Source organism: Scyliorhinus torazame, chromosome 14, assembly GCF_047496885.1.
Source record: "Scyliorhinus torazame isolate Kashiwa2021f chromosome 14, sScyTor2.1, whole genome shotgun sequence".
Lineage (NCBI taxonomy): Eukaryota > Metazoa > Chordata > Chondrichthyes > Carcharhiniformes > Scyliorhinidae > Scyliorhinus > Scyliorhinus torazame.
This window is the reverse complement of record NC_092720.1, coordinates 38,241,055-38,259,551: the sequence shown is the minus strand read 5'-3', so window position 1 is coordinate 38,259,551 and position 18,497 is coordinate 38,241,055. Positions and strand designations below refer to the sequence as shown.

General features: G+C 43.1%; 1 protein-coding gene across 3 annotated transcripts in view; it reads right to left on the bottom strand.

Annotated features, from left to right (window-relative positions):
- Positions 1-9,752: 9,752 nt before the first annotated feature.
- Positions 9,753-18,497, bottom strand: part of rfc4 (replication factor C (activator 1) 4) — a 50,355-nt gene continuing 41,610 nt past the window's right edge. For all 3 annotated transcript variants that reach the window (XM_072473970.1, XM_072473972.1, XM_072473971.1), the window contains 4 exons: positions 13,402-13,527; positions 12,288-12,368; positions 10,866-10,982; positions 9,753-10,004 (listed from right to left, as the gene is read on the bottom strand). In XM_072473970.1, the coding sequence (XP_072330071.1) occupies positions 9,909-10,004; positions 10,866-10,982; positions 12,288-12,368; positions 13,402-13,527 (420 nt within the window). In that variant the 3' untranslated portion in view covers positions 9,753-9,908. The remainder of the gene's footprint in view (positions 10,005-10,865; positions 10,983-12,287; positions 12,369-13,401; positions 13,528-18,497) is intronic.

The window sequence follows — 18,497 nt, the reverse complement described above, 5'->3', positions numbered from 1 at the left end:
TTCACCTGCCAGTGGAAACAACCTCCCTGCACCTATCCTATCTATTCCATTCATAATTTTATGTTTCTATAAAATTCCCCCTGCATCCTTATGAATACAGTCCCAGTCTACTCAACCTCTCATAATCCAACCCCCTCAACTCTGGGATTAACCTAGTGAATCCTCTGCACACCCTCCAGCGCCAGTACATCCTTTCTCCGGTAAGGAGACCAAAACTGAACACACTATTCCAGGTGTGGCCTCACTAACGCCTTATACAATTGCAGCATAATCTCCCGAGTCTTAAACTCCACCCCTCTAGCAATGAAGGACAAAACTCTATTCGCCGCCTTAATCACCTGTAAACCAACTTTGCGACTCGTGCACTAGGACACCCAGGTCCCTCTGCACAGCAGCATGTTTTAATATTTTATTTAAATAATCCCAATTGCTGTTATTACTACCAAAATGAATAACCTCATTTGTCAACGTTATATTCCATCTGCCAACCCCTAGCCCATTCACTTAAACTATCCAAATCTCTACAGACTTCGTGTCCTCTGCACTTTTTGCTTTACCATTCATCTTAGTGTCGTCGGGACACATTGCACTTGGTCCCCAACTCCAAATCATCTATAAATTGTGGGCCCATCACTGAGGGACACCACTAGCTACTGATTGCTAACCAGAGAAAGACCCAACCCCTCTTTGTTTTCTATTAACCAGTCCTCTTTCCATGCTACTACTTAGCGCCATGCATCTTTATCTTATGCAACAATCTTTTGTGTGGCACCTTGTCAAAAGCTTTCTGGAAATCCAGATATACCACATCCATTGGGTCCCTGTTTACCACACTGGCAATATCCTGAAAAAAATGCACTAAATTAGTTAGGCACGGCCTGCCCTTTATGAACCTATGCTACGTTGGTCCAATGGGACAATTTCCATTTGACGCCTCGTGTGTTCCTTGATAGATTGCAGCATCTTCCCTACTACCGAAGTTGAGCTAACTGGCCTATAATTTCTGCCGACTTTTTTAAACTGGTGTCACGTTTGCTAATTTCCAATCTACCGGGACCACCCCAGAGTCTAGTGAATTTTGGTAAATTATCACAAGTGCATTTGCAATTTCACTAGCCATCTCTTTTAGTATCCTGGGATGCATTCCATCAGGGCCAGGAGACTCGTCGACCTTTAGCCCCATTAGGTTGCCCATCACTACTCAGTGATAACAATTGTCTCAAGGTCCTCACCTGTCATAGCCTCTTTTCTATCAGTCACTGGCATGTTATTTGTGTTTCCACTGAAGACCAACCCAAAAAACATGTTCAGTTCCTCCGCCATTTCCTCATCTCCCATTATTAAATCTCCCTTCTCATCCTCTAAAGGACCAATATTTACCGTAGCCAATTTTTTTTTGTTTTTTACTATCTTTATATTCTGAGCAAGTTTACTCTCATAATCTATTTTACTCTTTAGCTTTTTTAGTAGCTTTCAATTGCCCCCTAAAGATTTCCCAATCCTCTAATCTTTGTCTGCATTTTCCTTCAATTTGATAATTCCTTCGATATTCACGGTTGATTTTCCCTCTTTCTAGCGTCCTTTTTGTTGGTATAAACTCGCTGAGCACTGAAAAATTGCTTGGAATATTCTCCACTGTTTGACCATAAAGTCTTTGCTCCCAGTCTACCTTAGCCAGCTCTTCACTCTTCCCATTGTAATCTCTTGTTTAAGCACAAAACGTGAGTGTTTGATTTTACTTCTCACTCTCCATCTGTATTTTAAATTCCACCATATTGTGATCGCTCCTTCCGAGAGGATCCCTAACTATAAGATCATTAATCAGTCCTGTCTCATTACACAGGACCAGATCTAGGATCGCTTGTTCCCTCGTAGGTTCCATTACATATTGTTCTAGGAAACTCGTGGATACATTCTATTAACTCCTCAGGGCTGCACGTAGATTAAAATCCCCCATAACTGTTGTCCCATTTCTACATGCATCAGTTATTTGAAAAAATGAAATGAAAATCGCTTGTCACAAGTAGGCTTCAAATGAAGCTACTGTGAAAAGCCCCTAGTTGGTGCATTGCGGCGCCTGTTCGGGGAGACTGATACATGAATTGAACTTGTCTGCATTAAAAGCCAGCGATTTAAATTTCTTTATTGCCCGCCCCACCGTAATGTTACTATTTGGTGGCCTATAGACTACTATCAGTGACTTTTCCACCTTACTATTCCTGATTTCCATCCAAATGGATTCAACCTTATCCTCCATAGCACCGATGTCATCCTTAAATAACAGCTACACCACCTCCCTTACCATCCACTCTGTCCTTCTGAATAGTTTGATACCCGTGGATATTTAACTCCCAGTCATGACCATCCTTCAACCATGTTTCAGTAATGGGCACTAAATCATAGTCATTCACAATGATTTGCGCCATCAACTAATTTACCTTATTCTAAATACTATGAACATTCAGGTAAAGTACCCTGATGTTGGCTTTTATACATCCTTTTTGAATCTTGACACCTATCGGTAACCTCCCAAGTTATTTTTCCTTTGAACGTTTCTCTTAACTTTCCTTATCGTAAAACCCATATCTTCATGTAATAATCTGCTGCTTCGCTTTCCATTCATATTTAAACTTCCCGTTTTGTTCCTTTTAGTATTGCTGGGCCTATTCACTGAGCTCTCCTCAGTCACTGCACCCTGTACGGTGGCCCTTTTTGATTTTTGACTATGGTTTCTCTGCCTTACACTTACCGCCTTTTGTTTCGGTCCCCATTTTACTTCCCTCTGACTTCCTGCATCAGTTCCCACCCCCTGCCACATTAGTTTAAACCCTCCCCAACAGCACTAGCAAACACCCCTCCAGGACATTGGTTCCAGTCCTGCCCAGGTGCAGACTGGTTTGTACTGGTCCCCCCTTCACCAGAACCGGTTCCAATGTCCCAGGAATTTGAATCCCTCCCTCTTACACCATCTCTCGAGCCACACATTCATCCTATCCTGACGTTCCTACTCTGACTAGCGCGTGGCACTGGTAGTAATCCTGAGATTACTACCTTGAGGTCCTACTTTTTAGTTTAACTCCTAACTCCCTGAATTCAGCTTGTAGGACCTCATCCTGTTTTTTTACCTATATCGGTGCAGTCCATCAAGTTGCATTGACCCTTTGAAAGAACACCCTAACCTGGCCCGCTCCCCCACCCTATCCCTGTAATATAACCTGGACACCAAGGGCAATCTTAGCATAGCCAATCCACCTAACCTACACATCTTTGGACTGTGGGAGGAAACCCACAAACAGGGAAAATGTGCAAACTCCACACACAGTCACCCAAGGCAGGAATTGAACCTGGGTCCTAACGTGCTGATAAAAAACCCCCACTTCTTTTGTTTTATTTTTTTCCGACCCGCGGACTTCTGGGAAGGCCCCCCCCCCCCCAACCAATAAATTCTGGTGGAGAGGAAACCCGAGACACTACACGTGTAGTGTCTCCCACCCACCCTCCTCCTCTAACCTAATAATAAGACTCATTGGTGTGAGGTAAGTGCCATATTATATTATTATTAGCATTATTATATTATTAGCATTGCACAGGTCAAGGAGACACAGCCGGAGTGAGAGAGATCCAGACAGTGAGAATTTGCTAGTTTGGTGCAATGAGGTAACCAGGAAAGGTAAGTGGTTAATCTAATTGTGCTGTTTTTCAGTTAAAAGTGCAGGGTAGTGTCTGTTTGGCTGAAGCTGCCCCCACCATAAACTTACATTTAATTAATTAATTCGTGATGGCTGGTCAGGTGATGTGCTTGAGCTGCTTGATGTGAGAGCTGGCAGATCCCATTGCGAGCTGCAGCGACCACATCTGCAGTAAGTGTTGGCTGTTCGAAGAGCTCCGGCTCAGAGTTGATGAGCTGGAGTATGAGCTTCAAACACTGAGGCACATCCGGGAGGGGGAGACTTACCTGGACACTGTGTTTCAGAAGGCAGTCACACCTGTCAGAGTAGGTAGTTTAAATCCTGCTAGTGGCCAGGGACCGCAGGGTGTGACTGCAAGTCAGGCAGGTAAAGGGAACCAGCAGTCAGGAACTCAGGAGCCTCAGCCCTTGACTCTGTTCAACAGGTATGAGGCACTTGCTCCCTGTGTGGATGGCGAACAGGGTTGCAGGAAGGATGAGTCAGCTGACCAAGGCACCATGGTTCAGCAGGCCATTCAAGGGGAGGGAGTAAATAAGCAAGTTGTAGTTGAAGGGGATTCTATTATCAGGGGGATAGATAGTATCCTTTGTGAGCAGGATAAAGAGTCCAGCATGGTATGTTGCCTGCCCGGTGCTAGGGTGCGGGACATCTCTGACCGGCTTGAAAGGATACTGGAGAGGGAGGGGGAGGATCCAGTTGTTGTGGTCCATGTCGGTACCAACAACATAGGCAAGTCTAGGAAAGAGGACCTGTTTAGAGATTATAAAGAGCTAGGATTCAAATTAAAAAACAGGTCCTCAAGGGTCATAATCTCCGGATTACTGCCCGAGCCACGTGCAAATTGGCATAGGGAGGCAAGAATAAGGGAAGTTAACACGTGGCTGAAAGAGTGGTGTGGGAATGAGGGTTTCCTTTTCATGGGACACTGGCATCAGTTTTGGGACAGGGGGGACCTAAACCATTGGGATGGTCTCCACCTGAACCGAGCTGGGACCAGTGTTCTGGCGAAAAGAGTAAATAGGGTGGTCAATAGGACTTTAAACTAAAGATTGGGGGGGGGGGGGAGGGAAAGTCAGGGAACCAAGAGGTGAAGTAATCAGTGGGAAGCGTAGCTGCTTAGGAATACAAAAAAGCACGAAAAGACAAAACTCAGGAGAGGTTACGATCGTCCCCATCCCACAAAATATGACAGTGTATGGAAAGGCTCAGTAAACCAAGGTCCACCACACTAAGAAAACAAAAAGGGACGGTCAATAGAGAATTAAAGGTGCTATATTTAAATGCGCGCAGTGTACGGAACAAGGTAGATGAGCTTGTGGCCCAGATTGTGACTGGCAGGTATGATGTGGTAGGCATCACAGAGACATGGTTACAGGGGGTTCAGGACTGGCATTTAAACATCCAGGGATTCACAACCTATTGAAAAGACAGAGAGGGGGCGGGGTTGCCTTGTTAATTAGGAATGAAATTAAATCAATAGCACTAAACGACATGCGGTCGGATGATGTGGAGTCTGTGTGGGTAGAGTTGAGGAACCACAAAGGCAAAAAAAACCATAATGGGAGTTATGTACAGTTATGACCTAACAGTGGTCAGGACCAGGGGCACAAGATGCACCACGAAATAGAAAGTGCATGTCAGAAAGGCAAGGTCACAGTGATCATGGGGGACTTTAATATGCAGGTGGACTGGGTAAATAATACTGCCAGTGGACCCAAGGAAAGGGAATTCATTGAATGTTTACAGGAGGGCTTTTTGGAACAGCTTGTGATGGAGCCCAAGAGGGAACAGGCCATTCTGGACTTAGTGTTATGTAATGAGCCAGACTTGATTAAAGATCTTAAAGTAAGGGAGCACTTAGGAGGCAGTGATCATAATATGGTCGAATTCAATCTCCAATTTGAAAGAAAGAAGGTAGAATCAGATGTAAAGGTGTTACAGTTAAATAAAGGTAACTACAGGGGCATGAGGGAGGAACTGACGAAAATCGACTGGGAGCAGAGCCTAGTGGGAAAGACAGTAGAACAGCAATGGCAGGAGTTTCTAGGAGTAATTGAGGACACAGTACAGAGGTTCATCCCAAAGAAAAGAAAGGTTATCAGAGGGGGGATTAGGCAGCCATGGCTGACAAAGGAAGTTAGGGAATGCATCAAAGCAAAAGAGAAAGCCTATAATGTGGCAAAGAGTAGTGGGAAGTCAGAAGATTGGGAAGGCTACAAAAACAAACAGAGGATAACAAAGAGAGATAAGGAAAGAGAGGATCAAATTTGAAGGTAGGCTAGCCAGTAACATTAGGAATGATAGTAAAAGTTTCTTTAAATGCATTAAAAACAAATGGGAGGCAAAAGTTGACATTGGGCCCCTCCAAAATGACGCTGGTAATTTTGTGATGGGAGACAAGGAAATAGCCGAGGAACTGAATAAGTACTTTGCCTCAGTCTTCACAGTAGAAGACATGAGTAATATCCCAACAATTCCGGAGTCAGGGGACAGAGTTGAATATGGTAACCATCACAAAGGAGAAAGTGCTAGAGAAACTAAGAGGTCTAAAAATTGATAAATCTCCGGGCCCAGATGGGCTACATCCTAGAGTTCTAAAGGAGATAGCTGAAGAAATAGTGGAGGCGTTGGTGATGATGTTTCAAGTCACTGGAGTCAGGGAAAGTACCAGAGGATTGGAAAATCACTGTTGTAACCCCCCTGTTCAAGAAGGGAACAAGGAAAAAGATGGAAAATTATAGGCCAATTAGCCTAACCTCGGTTGTTGGCAAGATTCTAGAATCCATTGTTAAGGATGAGATTTCTAAATTCTTGGAAGTGCAGGGTCGGATTAGGACAAGTCAGCATGGATTTAGTAAGGGGAGGTCTTGCCTGACAAACCTGTTAGAGTTCTTTGAAGAGATAACAAATAGGTTAGACCAAGGAGAGCCAATGGATGTTATCTATCTTGACTTCCAAAAGGCCTTTGATAAGGTGCCGCACGGGAGACTGCCGAGTAAAATAAGGGCCCATGGTATTCAAGGCAAGGTACTAACATGGATTGACGACCGGCTGTCAGGCAGAGAGTTGGGATATAAGGTTCTTTTTCGGAATGGCAACCGATGACGAGTGGTGTCCCGCAGGGTTCAGTGTTGGGGCCACAGCTGTTCTCTTTATATATTAACGATCTAGATGACGGGACTGAGGGCATTCTGGCTAAGTTTGCCGATGATACAAAGATAGGTGGAGGGGCAGGTAGTATGGAGGAGGTGGGGAGGCTGCAGAAAGATTTAGACAGTTTAGGAGAGTGGTCCAAGAAATGGCTGATGAAATTCAACGTGGGCAAGTGCGAGGTCTTGCACTTTGGAAAAAAGAATAGAGGCGTGGACTATTTTCTAAACGGTGACAAAATTCATAATGCTGAAGTGCAAAGGGACTTGGGAGTCCTAGTCCAGAATTCTCTAATGGTAAACTTGAAGGTTGAGTCCGTAATTAAGAAATCAAATGTAATGTTGTCATTCATCTCAAGAGGCTTGGAATATAAAAGCAGGGATGCACTTCTGAAGCTTTATAAAGCATTAGTTAGGCCCCATTTAGAATACTGTGAGCAATTTTGGGCCCCACACCTCAGGAAGGACATACTGGCACTGGAGCCGGTCCAGCGGAGATTCACACGGATGATCTCAGGAATGGTAGGCCTAACATACGATGAACGTCTGAGGATCCTGGGATTATATTCATTGGAGTTTAGGAGGTTGAGGGGAGATCTAATAGAAACTTACAAGATAATGAATGGCTTAGATAGGGTGGATGTAGGGAAGTTGTTTCCATTAACAGGGGAGACTATGACCCGGGGGCAGAGCCTTAGAATAAAAGGGAGTCACTTTAGAACAGAGATGAGGAGAAATTTCTTCAGCCAGAGAGTGGTGGGTCTGTGGAATTCATTGCCACAGAGGGCGGTGGAGGCCAGGACGTTGAGTGTCTTTAAGACAGAAGTTGATAAATTCTTGATTTCTCGAGGAATTAAGGGCTATGGAGAGAGAGCGGGTAAATGGAGTTGAAATCAGCCATGATTGAATGGTGGAGTGGACTCGATGGGCCGAATGGCCTTACTTCCACCCCTATGTCTTATGGTCTTATAGCAGTGCTAACCACCTGTGTGAATTTTTATCTGTTTTGTTCTGATGGGCACAACAGTAAAGGAATGTCCGTTTCCAAACCAGCCTAACGAAGTGGTCCTGTATTACTACATTACACTTACTGAAGTGGGCTGCTTTTGTGCTGGATTGTATTGGATAACTTCTGTTGGAGTTGGCTTTGTATCAAATCAGGAATATATGAATGAAGAATGCCTTTAGCTTTGACTTGCCCAATGGCAGAACAATATTAAATGCAGGTGTCTGCTCTCAATGCTGTAAAATGGTTCTAGCTACACTATTGTCTAATGCATTACATCATAGTACGAAGTCTTACAACACCAGGTTAAAGTCCAACAGGTTTGTTTCGATGTCACTAGCTTTCGGAGCGCTGCTCCTTCCTCAGGTGAATGAAGAGGTATGTTCCAGAAACATATATATATAAATTCATAGATCATAGAATTTACAGTGCAGAAGGAGGCCATTCGGCCCATCGAGTCTGCACAGGCTCCTGGAAAGAGCACCCTACCCAAGGCCAACACCTCCACCCCATCCCCACAACCCCACCCAACACCAGGGGCAATTTTGGACACCAAGGGCAATTTATCATGGCCAATCCATCTAACCTGCACATCTTTGGACTGTGGGAGGAAACCGGAGCACCTGGAGGAAACCCACGCACACACGGGGAGGATGTGCAGACTCCGCACAGACAGTGACCCAAGCCGGGAATCGAACCTGGGACCCTGGAGCTGTGAAGCAATTGTGCTATCCACAATGCTACCGTGCTGCCCATACTTTTGCCAGACAATGCTTGGAATGCGACCATTAGCAGGTGATTAAATCTTTACAGATCCAGAGATGGGGTAACCCCAGGTTAAAGAGGTGTGAATTGTGTCAAGCCAGGACAGTTGGTAGGATTTTGCAGGCCAGATGGTGGGGGATGAATGTAATGCGACATGAATCCCAGGTCCCGGTTGAGGCCGCACTCGTGTGCGGAACTTGGCTATAAGTTTCTTACATCATGGTAACTGAAAGGGTGACATATGGTCAAAGCTGTGGCATTCCATTGAGCAAATGGGTCAATTCACCCTTTAGGACATGGAAATTCCAGTAGCTTCATAAATAAGGATAGGTGCCATGCCTGATCTAAATATATATTTTCAAAAATACTCAAAATGCAATCAACGAAAAGATGAATGTCCCAAGTGCTAGGAAATCATTATTATAGCAATTTCAGAGTTTATAATAATCTTTGTCACAAGTAGGCTTACATTAACACTGCAATAAAGTTGCTGTGAAAAGCCCCAAGACACCACATTCTGGCACCTCTTCGGGTATACAGGAAGAATTCAGAATGTCCAAATTACCTAACAGCACATCTTTGGGCACTTGTGGGAGGATATCGGAACACGTTTGGGGAAAGACTGACGAGATACAAAGTGGAAGAGAGATGTAGGAAGACTACTATTGTCTGGGCACTGATACAAAATAACGTCACAAAATATTACAGCATTATCATTTCAGTGCATGTTTGAAATAAATTCAACAGTGTGCATACAAAATAATTTTGATGCTTGGCTTCCTCCAAAAGCACTGATGAGTTAAAATTATTTGTGTGAGACTAAAGGGACGATCATTTAAAACAGAGATGAGGAGGAATTTCTTCAGCCAGAAGGTGGTGAATCTGTGGAACTTTGTCGCAGAAGGCTGTGGACGCCAAATCACTGTCTTTAAAACAGAGGTTTTTGATCAATAAGGGGATCAGGGGTTATGGGGAGAAGGCAGGAGAATGGGGATGAGGAAAATATCAGCCATGATTGAATGGCGGAGCAGACTCAATGGGCTGAGTGGCCTAATTCTGCTCCTGTCTTATGGGCCTATGGTGTTTGTGCCAAGTAGAGTTGCTGAAATACTCAAAAGCCAACAAATGATTATATTTCAACCGTAGACTTAGAAACACTTTATTTTTGTATGAAAAATTGATTTAGAAGCACTGTATGAAACTTGGGCTGAGGCTCTTCAGATTGTAAATCCACCTTTCAGGCCTTTGTGCAATTAAATAAATGAACGGTATTTTGTTCAACAGCTGCCCATCTGTAGTTTAAATGCTCTGCGTAAACTGTTGCATAATAACAGCAGAAAGAGCGATCATCTGCAGGTACTCATCAGCACCATCGGCTAAGCACTTATCAACTTCCTGGAAAGAAAAGAACTACTTTTAAAGTGGTAGTGACATCATAAGTGACATTCTTTAAAGCTAATTAAATACTGCCAGAGGTGGATTGAGAAGTAACATCCAAACCCTGAAATTAGGATCCCACTCAAACACCTAGGTTCTACTTTCAGGAATACTGTACTTGTGTATATATATATAGCTGTTTATAAATATGGGAAATGCCAATAAAAAGATTTATAATAAAAAAAGGAATACTGTACTTAACCCAGCAAAATGAAGGATTTCTCTCAGAATTGTTTTTGTCAGTTTTCGACCACATTGGAAGAATGATACTACCAAATCAATCGGGATGGGGGGGAAAGAGTATATAATTCAAGATAGAATATTCAGCAAAATATAATTGCAGAAATTAAGAGCTGGGCCATGAGACCGGTTGAATTCAGAAAGTTACATATTTTATATAAAATTACAAAAGATTTACTAGGGATGGTTCTGTAAATTCTCTCAAAATGATACCCCAATTTCATTGAAACACTTCAATCTTATTAATTCAGCTGTGCTATTGTTGGGGAAAGACGAATAGTGTTGTAGGATGTCAAATAGGTGTAATTACAAATTTTGTTCAACAGAATCAAACTAAAGTGACCCAAACTCTTGAACACACTCCAGTGGCTAGTGAACTACAGTCTACTATTTATTACACAAGCATTTTAGCCAACTGTTAAGTGGAAATTAAGATCAGTTACAGGATTTAAAAGGTGGTTTCCAGAATTCAAAAGTCAGGACACCAAAAGTCTATAAGGATGGAGCTAGGTCAATGATATTCCACTGAAACCACAGAAAGGTAAACACGGCTCGCTGTTCATTTCAGTCCATACTTACTGCCAGTTTTAGTGTGATTGCTGATTTCTGTTGATCGTTAAGATCTTCTTTATCGATAATGACATCGTGTAGCTGGTTGATTAACTGTGTTGCAGCGTAACCATCATTAATCATATTCTGACAGGAAAAAAACAGCGATGGATAAACAAGCACTTTGGTGCATACATCACATTGCAAATAGTGAATCAATTCCTTTCCCTGCAATGACTCAATGAGATACAGTTCCACAGGTATTTAACACACCTCTATAACACTTTCTTCAAGTTGGCACTGGAATCTTGATTGATCACACAGGGCTTCAGAGATCTACATAAATGATGGTAAATTTGCTCTGTGCAGGACAAAATCAAATTAAGCAAATAATGTTCTCATGTCCCCACTCCAATTTTGTCTTTAAGTATGACTCAGGCCAGGTACTATGAAGAACTACAATTAAAGTGGCATCATTCATTGGCAGACTCAATGTTACTGCTGGCACATTATTTATCAGAGGGCATTATAACCCAGCCAGATCTATCCTCAGACCACATTAACAGAAGCGTAATTTTAAGCAGTAATCACTAGATCTAGATAAGGAGCAAAAACCCCAGCCAGTATTTTCTCTCCTTACTGAAGTTAATTAGCACTACCGGTCTGGTTGAGATCAATTAATTCAGCTTGGTACTATATCAAACAGTGCCAATCAGTGGAGCCAGCATAAGAGCTTGAACCAAGTAACATTAGGCATATTTAATTAATATTAAAATATAAATGTGCAGTTTATAAGAATATAACGCCATAGTGAACTAAGATTTGAATAGTCTGGACAGGTGGCACAAATGTCATCGAGAGACCATTAGAATGGTTAATATGAGAATTGGAAACTTTGCACATGTACAACGTGATGCACACCGAATTGATGAGTACAGAGGGGGTCATTTTTCTTCATCTAAATTTTGAATATCTATCTTACCTAGTAATGTTAACCAGAAAAGAATTGCTCACCCAATTAATTAATCTAGGCGGTCAAATCCATTTTTTTTCATCATCTTCTCCACTCATTCAAAATAAAATAAAGCTGAACTGAGGCCATCCAACTTGATGAGCAGAAGGTTTTCAATCTAAAAAATTTTAAAAGGATGCTGACGAATCCTCACTGGCTACCTAGCTCATTGCATTAATTCCAATCTCGGTTCAGCACTCGAGTCCAGCAGGTAAACCTGGCCAACCTCTCCAGCACAATTTCACAAAACACTAAATAGATCTCTGTGCCCAGAACGATATTGGGGGAAAATTTTGATGGCAATGTCAAATGGGTATGAGAGGATTGGACACATACATCAACTCAAATTTTCTTTACACCGAGGATCTGCCACTACATTTCAACGTCTCGGGCATTGACAGCTCGCGTCCACTGTCTTATTAAGAAGTCTTTCTCCTTACTTTTACTACAGTTTCCAGTTTTTCAAAAGAGCTGCTGTGGCATGCAGCTAAAAGGCTGTCAATGATTTCTGATGGCACAACCTAGAAAAGAAAAAAAAAATGAATTAACAGTTCTTTCCCCCCCACAAATTGTTTGTGTGCTTGCGAGATTGGATGGGGCAGCTGAAGAGCCAGCAAAAACAAACAAAAGCGTTCAACTTTGAAATAGGTTCGAGCCCAACATTTTCAAAAACATGGAGAATTTCCCATGTCCTTTTTAGTTCTGTTCTCACGATGGAACAAAAATGCAAATTACAAGTATCAGCTTAGCTCAGTGGCTAACATCTCCCGAAGTGTGGGTTTCAGCTTCAGTACAGACTTCAGCACATCAACTAATTAGACTGACCTCTCATTGCAGTACTGCATTTTAAGAGGCATCACATGCATGAAATGTTAAAGCCAAATCCCTACCTATTGCCTTCTGGTAGACACAATATATCCCACGACCTATCTCAATGACGTGGGAACAATAGCAGGCAATCTGGCAGTTATTATAGATTTTCACAAATTACTGGATGTTGCAGCTTGCCACTATGTGATTTGAACTCAGAATCTCTAGGTTGTTAGTCCAGTACCATAATCACATTGCGGCTCACTATTTCCCACAAGCATACTTTTTGATTGACATGTAACTTCTCACATTAGACGAACGCGAAGAAAACTGTCTTCTAGAGGGTATGAAGCGATGTTCAGGGAAAACAGGTACATAACCTTTGTTTTACTCCTGTTTTACATAAAGGGAAGTGTTGGATCACCTGTAGTGGTCAATATATGTACCACATAGTAGGATACCACAGGTGGGGTAACTAAAAGGGGCACTGTTCTTGTTGGGAGACCCGTAAATCAGAAACCAATGAGACTGACCCTTAATATGGAACAAACTGGACATGTACAAAATGTTTTAGACACCAAGATGAAAACTGCATGTTGGAAAACTTTCCCAGCTACGAACAGATGCTGGGCAAAACAGTAAAAGAATGGATATCTATGGAAATACTTGTCAAGGAAAGGGCATATTCGTTCCTGCAAAAAACCTGACCTGTCTATTGTACATAAGCAGAAAAGGTTTTCCTACCCCAGCAATTTCCCTGATGACTTGTTCTGTGATGTCTTTCCCTCCCGTAAGTCTTGTTGCACACTGGAGGTATGTTATTGCCTTTCTCAGGTCTCCTTCAGATACATTGATGAGAATATCGATTGTCTGGAAAAAGCCAACATGATATAGTAAGAACATTTGCTTTGTTGAGTTGGTCATTTTATACAACAGTGGAGTTCTTCCTTTTCTTTCTATTGGTTAAGTTTTCAGTCTCTCTGTGTTTGGCCCAGCACACCAAGTAATTACTTGTGCAACACAGCTATTTCCCCCAAGGAATGCAAGCTGATTAAATATCTTAACCACCGATATTGATCAATATCGGTGGTTAAGATGTTTAATTAGCCTGCAATGCTCCATGGTGCATCATCCGCCCACCAACTTACCTACCTACAGTCCAATGTTCAGGGAGATCTCTTTTAGAATTCCACTGGTGGGTGAATTATGTGCTCATCAAGGTGAGAAAGGTCAGGGGTGAAGAAGTGTTTCCACTTTTGGCTCTTAGAATCAGGATTAAGCACTCAAGAGCCATAGAATCTGCACAGTGCCGAAGGAGGCTATTAGATCCATCAAATCTGCACGGACCCTCCGAAGGAGCACTCCACCTAAACCCACTCTCCCGTCCTATCCCCGTACATTGGTCATGGCCAATCCACCTAACCGTTAGACACGAAGGGGCAGTTTAGCGTGGCCAATCCACCCAATATGCACGCCGTTGGACCGTGGGAGGAAATTGGAGCACTTGGAGGAAACCCACGCAGACATGGAGAAAACGTGCAAACTCCACAGTCACCCAAGGTTGGAATCAAACCCAGGTCCCTGGCGCTGTGATGCAACAGTGCGAACCACTGTGCCACCAAGTAGGCATACAGAAAGTCTAGCTCCGAATTTCCCAATAATATATCCCAGCCTTCATTGGAGAAGGGAAACTGAATCTGCAGAAGTATGACACTTCCATTTTTCACATTTTGTGCCGTAGGTTGATGTAACACGGAGATAGCATTACAATTCACACAAGAACATTACAGTCCGCAGAGAGAAATCATTCATCTCAGCTATCTAAAGTTGACTGTTGCTGATATTGACGTGGCGCCTTTTTGGAGAGATTTATTTAAAATTAAACTGAAGCACGTCCGTCCAGCTTGGTGTTCCAGAAGCAACTGACACCCACCCGCAATCCAAAAGCCCGCCACATTCTTGTGATTTGTTACAAAAGGTTATATTGCCCCAGCAAAAATCAATGATTCTTTGCCTTTGAAATCACAGCAAAAATACAAACTTTAAAATGTGAAAATTTCTCACATTCGTCACAATAAGCAGAGAATGTACACAAACAATGGAGATGGACTGAATTGTATTCCTCATTTTACTTAGCTATGTAAAAGTTTCAGACCATTCATAGATTATCATAGAATTTACAGTGCAGAAGGAGGCCATTCGGCCCATCGAGTCTGTACCGGCTCTTGGAAAGAGCACCCTACCCAAGACCAACACCTCCACCCTATCCCTGTAACCCCACCCAACATTAAGGGCAATTTTGGACACTAAGGGCAATTTATCATGGCCAATCCACCTAACCTGCACATCTTTGGACTGTGGGAGGATCCGGAGCACCCAGAGGAATCCTACGCACACACGGGGAGGATGTGCAGACTCCGCACAGACAGTGACCCAAGCCGGAATCGAACCTGGGACCCTGGAGCTGTGAAGCAATTGTGCTATCCACAATGCTACCGTGCTGCCTGTCCATTGATTACTGAGTGATCATAAGAACAAAGGAAAATATCAGCTGTCAAGCCTGCCCCACCATTCATTGCCATGATAGCTCATCTTGGCCGTCAATTCCATTTTCTCCCCAGCTCCCCATATCCCTTAATTCCCAAGAGACCAAAATAATCTGTCCATCCCAGCCTTTGGGGATATATTCAACAATGGGGCAACCACAACCCTTTGGGCTAGAGAATTCCAAAGATTCACAACCCTTTAAGTGAGGACATTTCTTCTCATCTCAGCCCTAAATGATCAGCCCTTCATCTGAGAGTGTGCCCCCATGTTTGATTCCCCAAGTCAGAGGAAACAATCCTCGTGTCCACCCTGTCAGGTCTTGTATGTCCCTTCAGAATCTTGTATGTTTCAATGAAATAACTTCTAATTCTTCTAAACTCTGGAGAATATAGACCCAATTTACTCAGCCTCTCATCATAGGACAACCCTCTCATCTCAGGAAACGATTGAGCGAATCTTTACTGTACCATCTCCAGTGCATACTTTCGAAAATACAGAGGCCAAAACTGCACACAGTACTCCAGATGTGTTTTCGCAAAAACCTTGTATAATTGTAACAAGACTTCTGTATTCTTGTACTCCAATTCTCTTGCACTAAAGGCCAAAATACCATTTGCCTTCCTAATCACTTGCTGCACCTTTTTGTTGTACAATGCTCTGTGAATGCACCTACAACACATGGGACTCAGCAGTTCAAGAAGACAGTTCACCACCACCCGCATGCGCAAGGCAATGAATGCTGGCCTAGTCAGCAATGCCCACATCCAATGAATGAATTAAAAATAAAACAGAATGATCCATTTATTCCTACGCTTCTCATTAACAGGTTCTCAGTCGATGACAGTACATTCCCCCCAAACCAATGCGATTTAATTTTTCCTTGCCTCGTGTGTGTGGGGCCTGATCAAAAGCATTCTGAAAATCTAAATATACCAAGTCCACTAGTTCCCCCATATCTATTCTGCTAGCTAGTTACATTCTCAAAAAACTCCAACTGGTTTGTTAAACAGGATTTTCTTTTCATAAATTCATACCATCTCTGCCCAATCCTACCATTATTTTCTAAGTGTCCTGTTATCGCATTCTTCATTACAGATCCTAGCATTTTTCCTGATGTCAGACTATCATATCTATTGTTCCCCATTTTCTCTCTCCCTCTTCTTAAATAATGGGGTTACATTTGCCACCTTCCAATCTGTAAAAACCATTCCAGTCTATAAAATTTTGAAAGATGACCACCGATACTAACTCTGTAGCCACCTCTTTCAACACTTTGGGCTGTAGATCATCAGGTCCAAGGAGTTTATCTACTTTTAATTGCTATTCATTTATCTAGTACTATTCTTATACTAATGTCGGGCGGATTTCTCCATCCCGCCACGCCAGATTTTTGGTTCAGCACGCTGTCGGGATTCTCCGCTTCGCCGGCTGGTCAATGGGGTTTCCCATTATGGGGCAGCCCCAAGCCGTCGGGAAACCCCCTAGCTGCCGGCAAAACGGAGCATCCCGACGGTGGAGAATTCAGCCCATAGTTTCTTGTTTACACTAGTTCATTGATTCTCCATTATTTCTGGGAGGTGTTTCGTGCTTTCCTCCATGAAGACAGACACAAAGTATTTGTTTAATTCTCTGTCATTTCTTTATTTCCCATTATCAATGTTCCCAACTCCACTTGTAATGGACCCACATTAGTTTTTGATGTAAACAGATAACTGCAGGCTAATCAAGGAATTAATTAATTAAGGAGAGCCAACACGGATTTGTCAACAAACTCACTGGTATTTTTTGAAGAAGGTTGATGAGGGCAATGCTGTTGATATGGTGTACATGGACTTCCAAAAGGCAAGTGATACAGTGCTGTACTACAGACTTGCAAGCAGTTATAGTTCATGGAATAAAAGGGACAGTAGCAGCACGGATACAAAGTTGAGTGACAGGAAACAGAATAATGGTTAATGGTTGTCTTTTGGGCTGGAGAAAGGTTTGTCGTGGAGTTCCCCGGGGTCAGCGTTGAGACCCCTGCTCTTTACATAGAACATAGAACGATACAGTGCAGTACAGGCCCTTCGGCCCACGATGTTGCACCGAAACAAAAGCCATCTAACCTACACTATGCCATTATCATCCATATGTTTATCCAATAAACTTTTAAATGCCCTCAATGTTGGCGAGTTCACTACTGTAGCAGGTAGGGCATTCCACGGCCTCACTACTCTTTGCGTAAAGAACCTACCTCTGACCTCTGTCCTATATCTATTACCCCCTCAGTTTAAAGCTTTGTCCCCTCGTGCCAGCCATTTCCATCCGCGGGAGAAGGCTCTCACTGTCCACCCTATCTAACCCCCTGATCATTTTGTATGCCTCTATTAAGTCTCCTCTTAACCTTCTTCTCTCCAACGAAAACAACCTCAAGTCCATCAGCCTTTCCTCATAAGATTTTCCCTCCATACCAGGCAACATCCTGGTAAATCTCCTCTGCACCCGCTCCAAAGCCTCCACGTCCTTCCGATAATGCGGTGACCAGAACTGTACGCAATACTCCAAATGCGGCCGTACCAGAGTTTTGTACAGCTGCAACAGGACCTCCTGACTCCGGAACTCAATCCCTCTACCAATAAAGGCCAACACTCCATAGGCCTTCTTCACAACCCTATCAACCTGGGTGGCAACTTTCAGGGATCTATGTACATGGACACCTAGATCCCTCTGCTCATCCACACTTCCAAGAACTTTACCATTAGCCAAATATTCCACATTCCTGTTATTCCTTCCAAAGTGAATCACCTCACACTTCTCTACATTAAACTCCATTTGCCACCTCTCAGCCCAGCTCTGCAGCTCATCTATATCCCTCTGTAACCTGCTACATCCTTCCACACTATCGACAACACCACCGACTTTAGTATCGTCTGCAAATTTACTCACCCACCCTTCTGCGCCTTCCTCTAGGTCATTGATAAAAATGACAAACAGCAACGGCCCCAGAACAGATCCTTGTGGTACTCCACTTGTAACTGAACTCCATTCTGAACATTTCCCATCAACCACCACCCTCTGTCTTCTTTCAGCTAGCCAATTTCTGATCCACATCTCTAAATCACCCTCAATCCCCAGCCTCCGTATTTTCTGCAATAGCCTACCGTGGGGAACCTTATCAAACGCTTTGCTGAAATCCATATACACCACATCAACTGCTCTACCCTCGTCTACCTGTTCAGTCACCTTCTCAAAGAACTCGATAAGGTTTGTGAGGCATGACCTACCCTTCACAAAGCCATGCTGACTATCCCTGA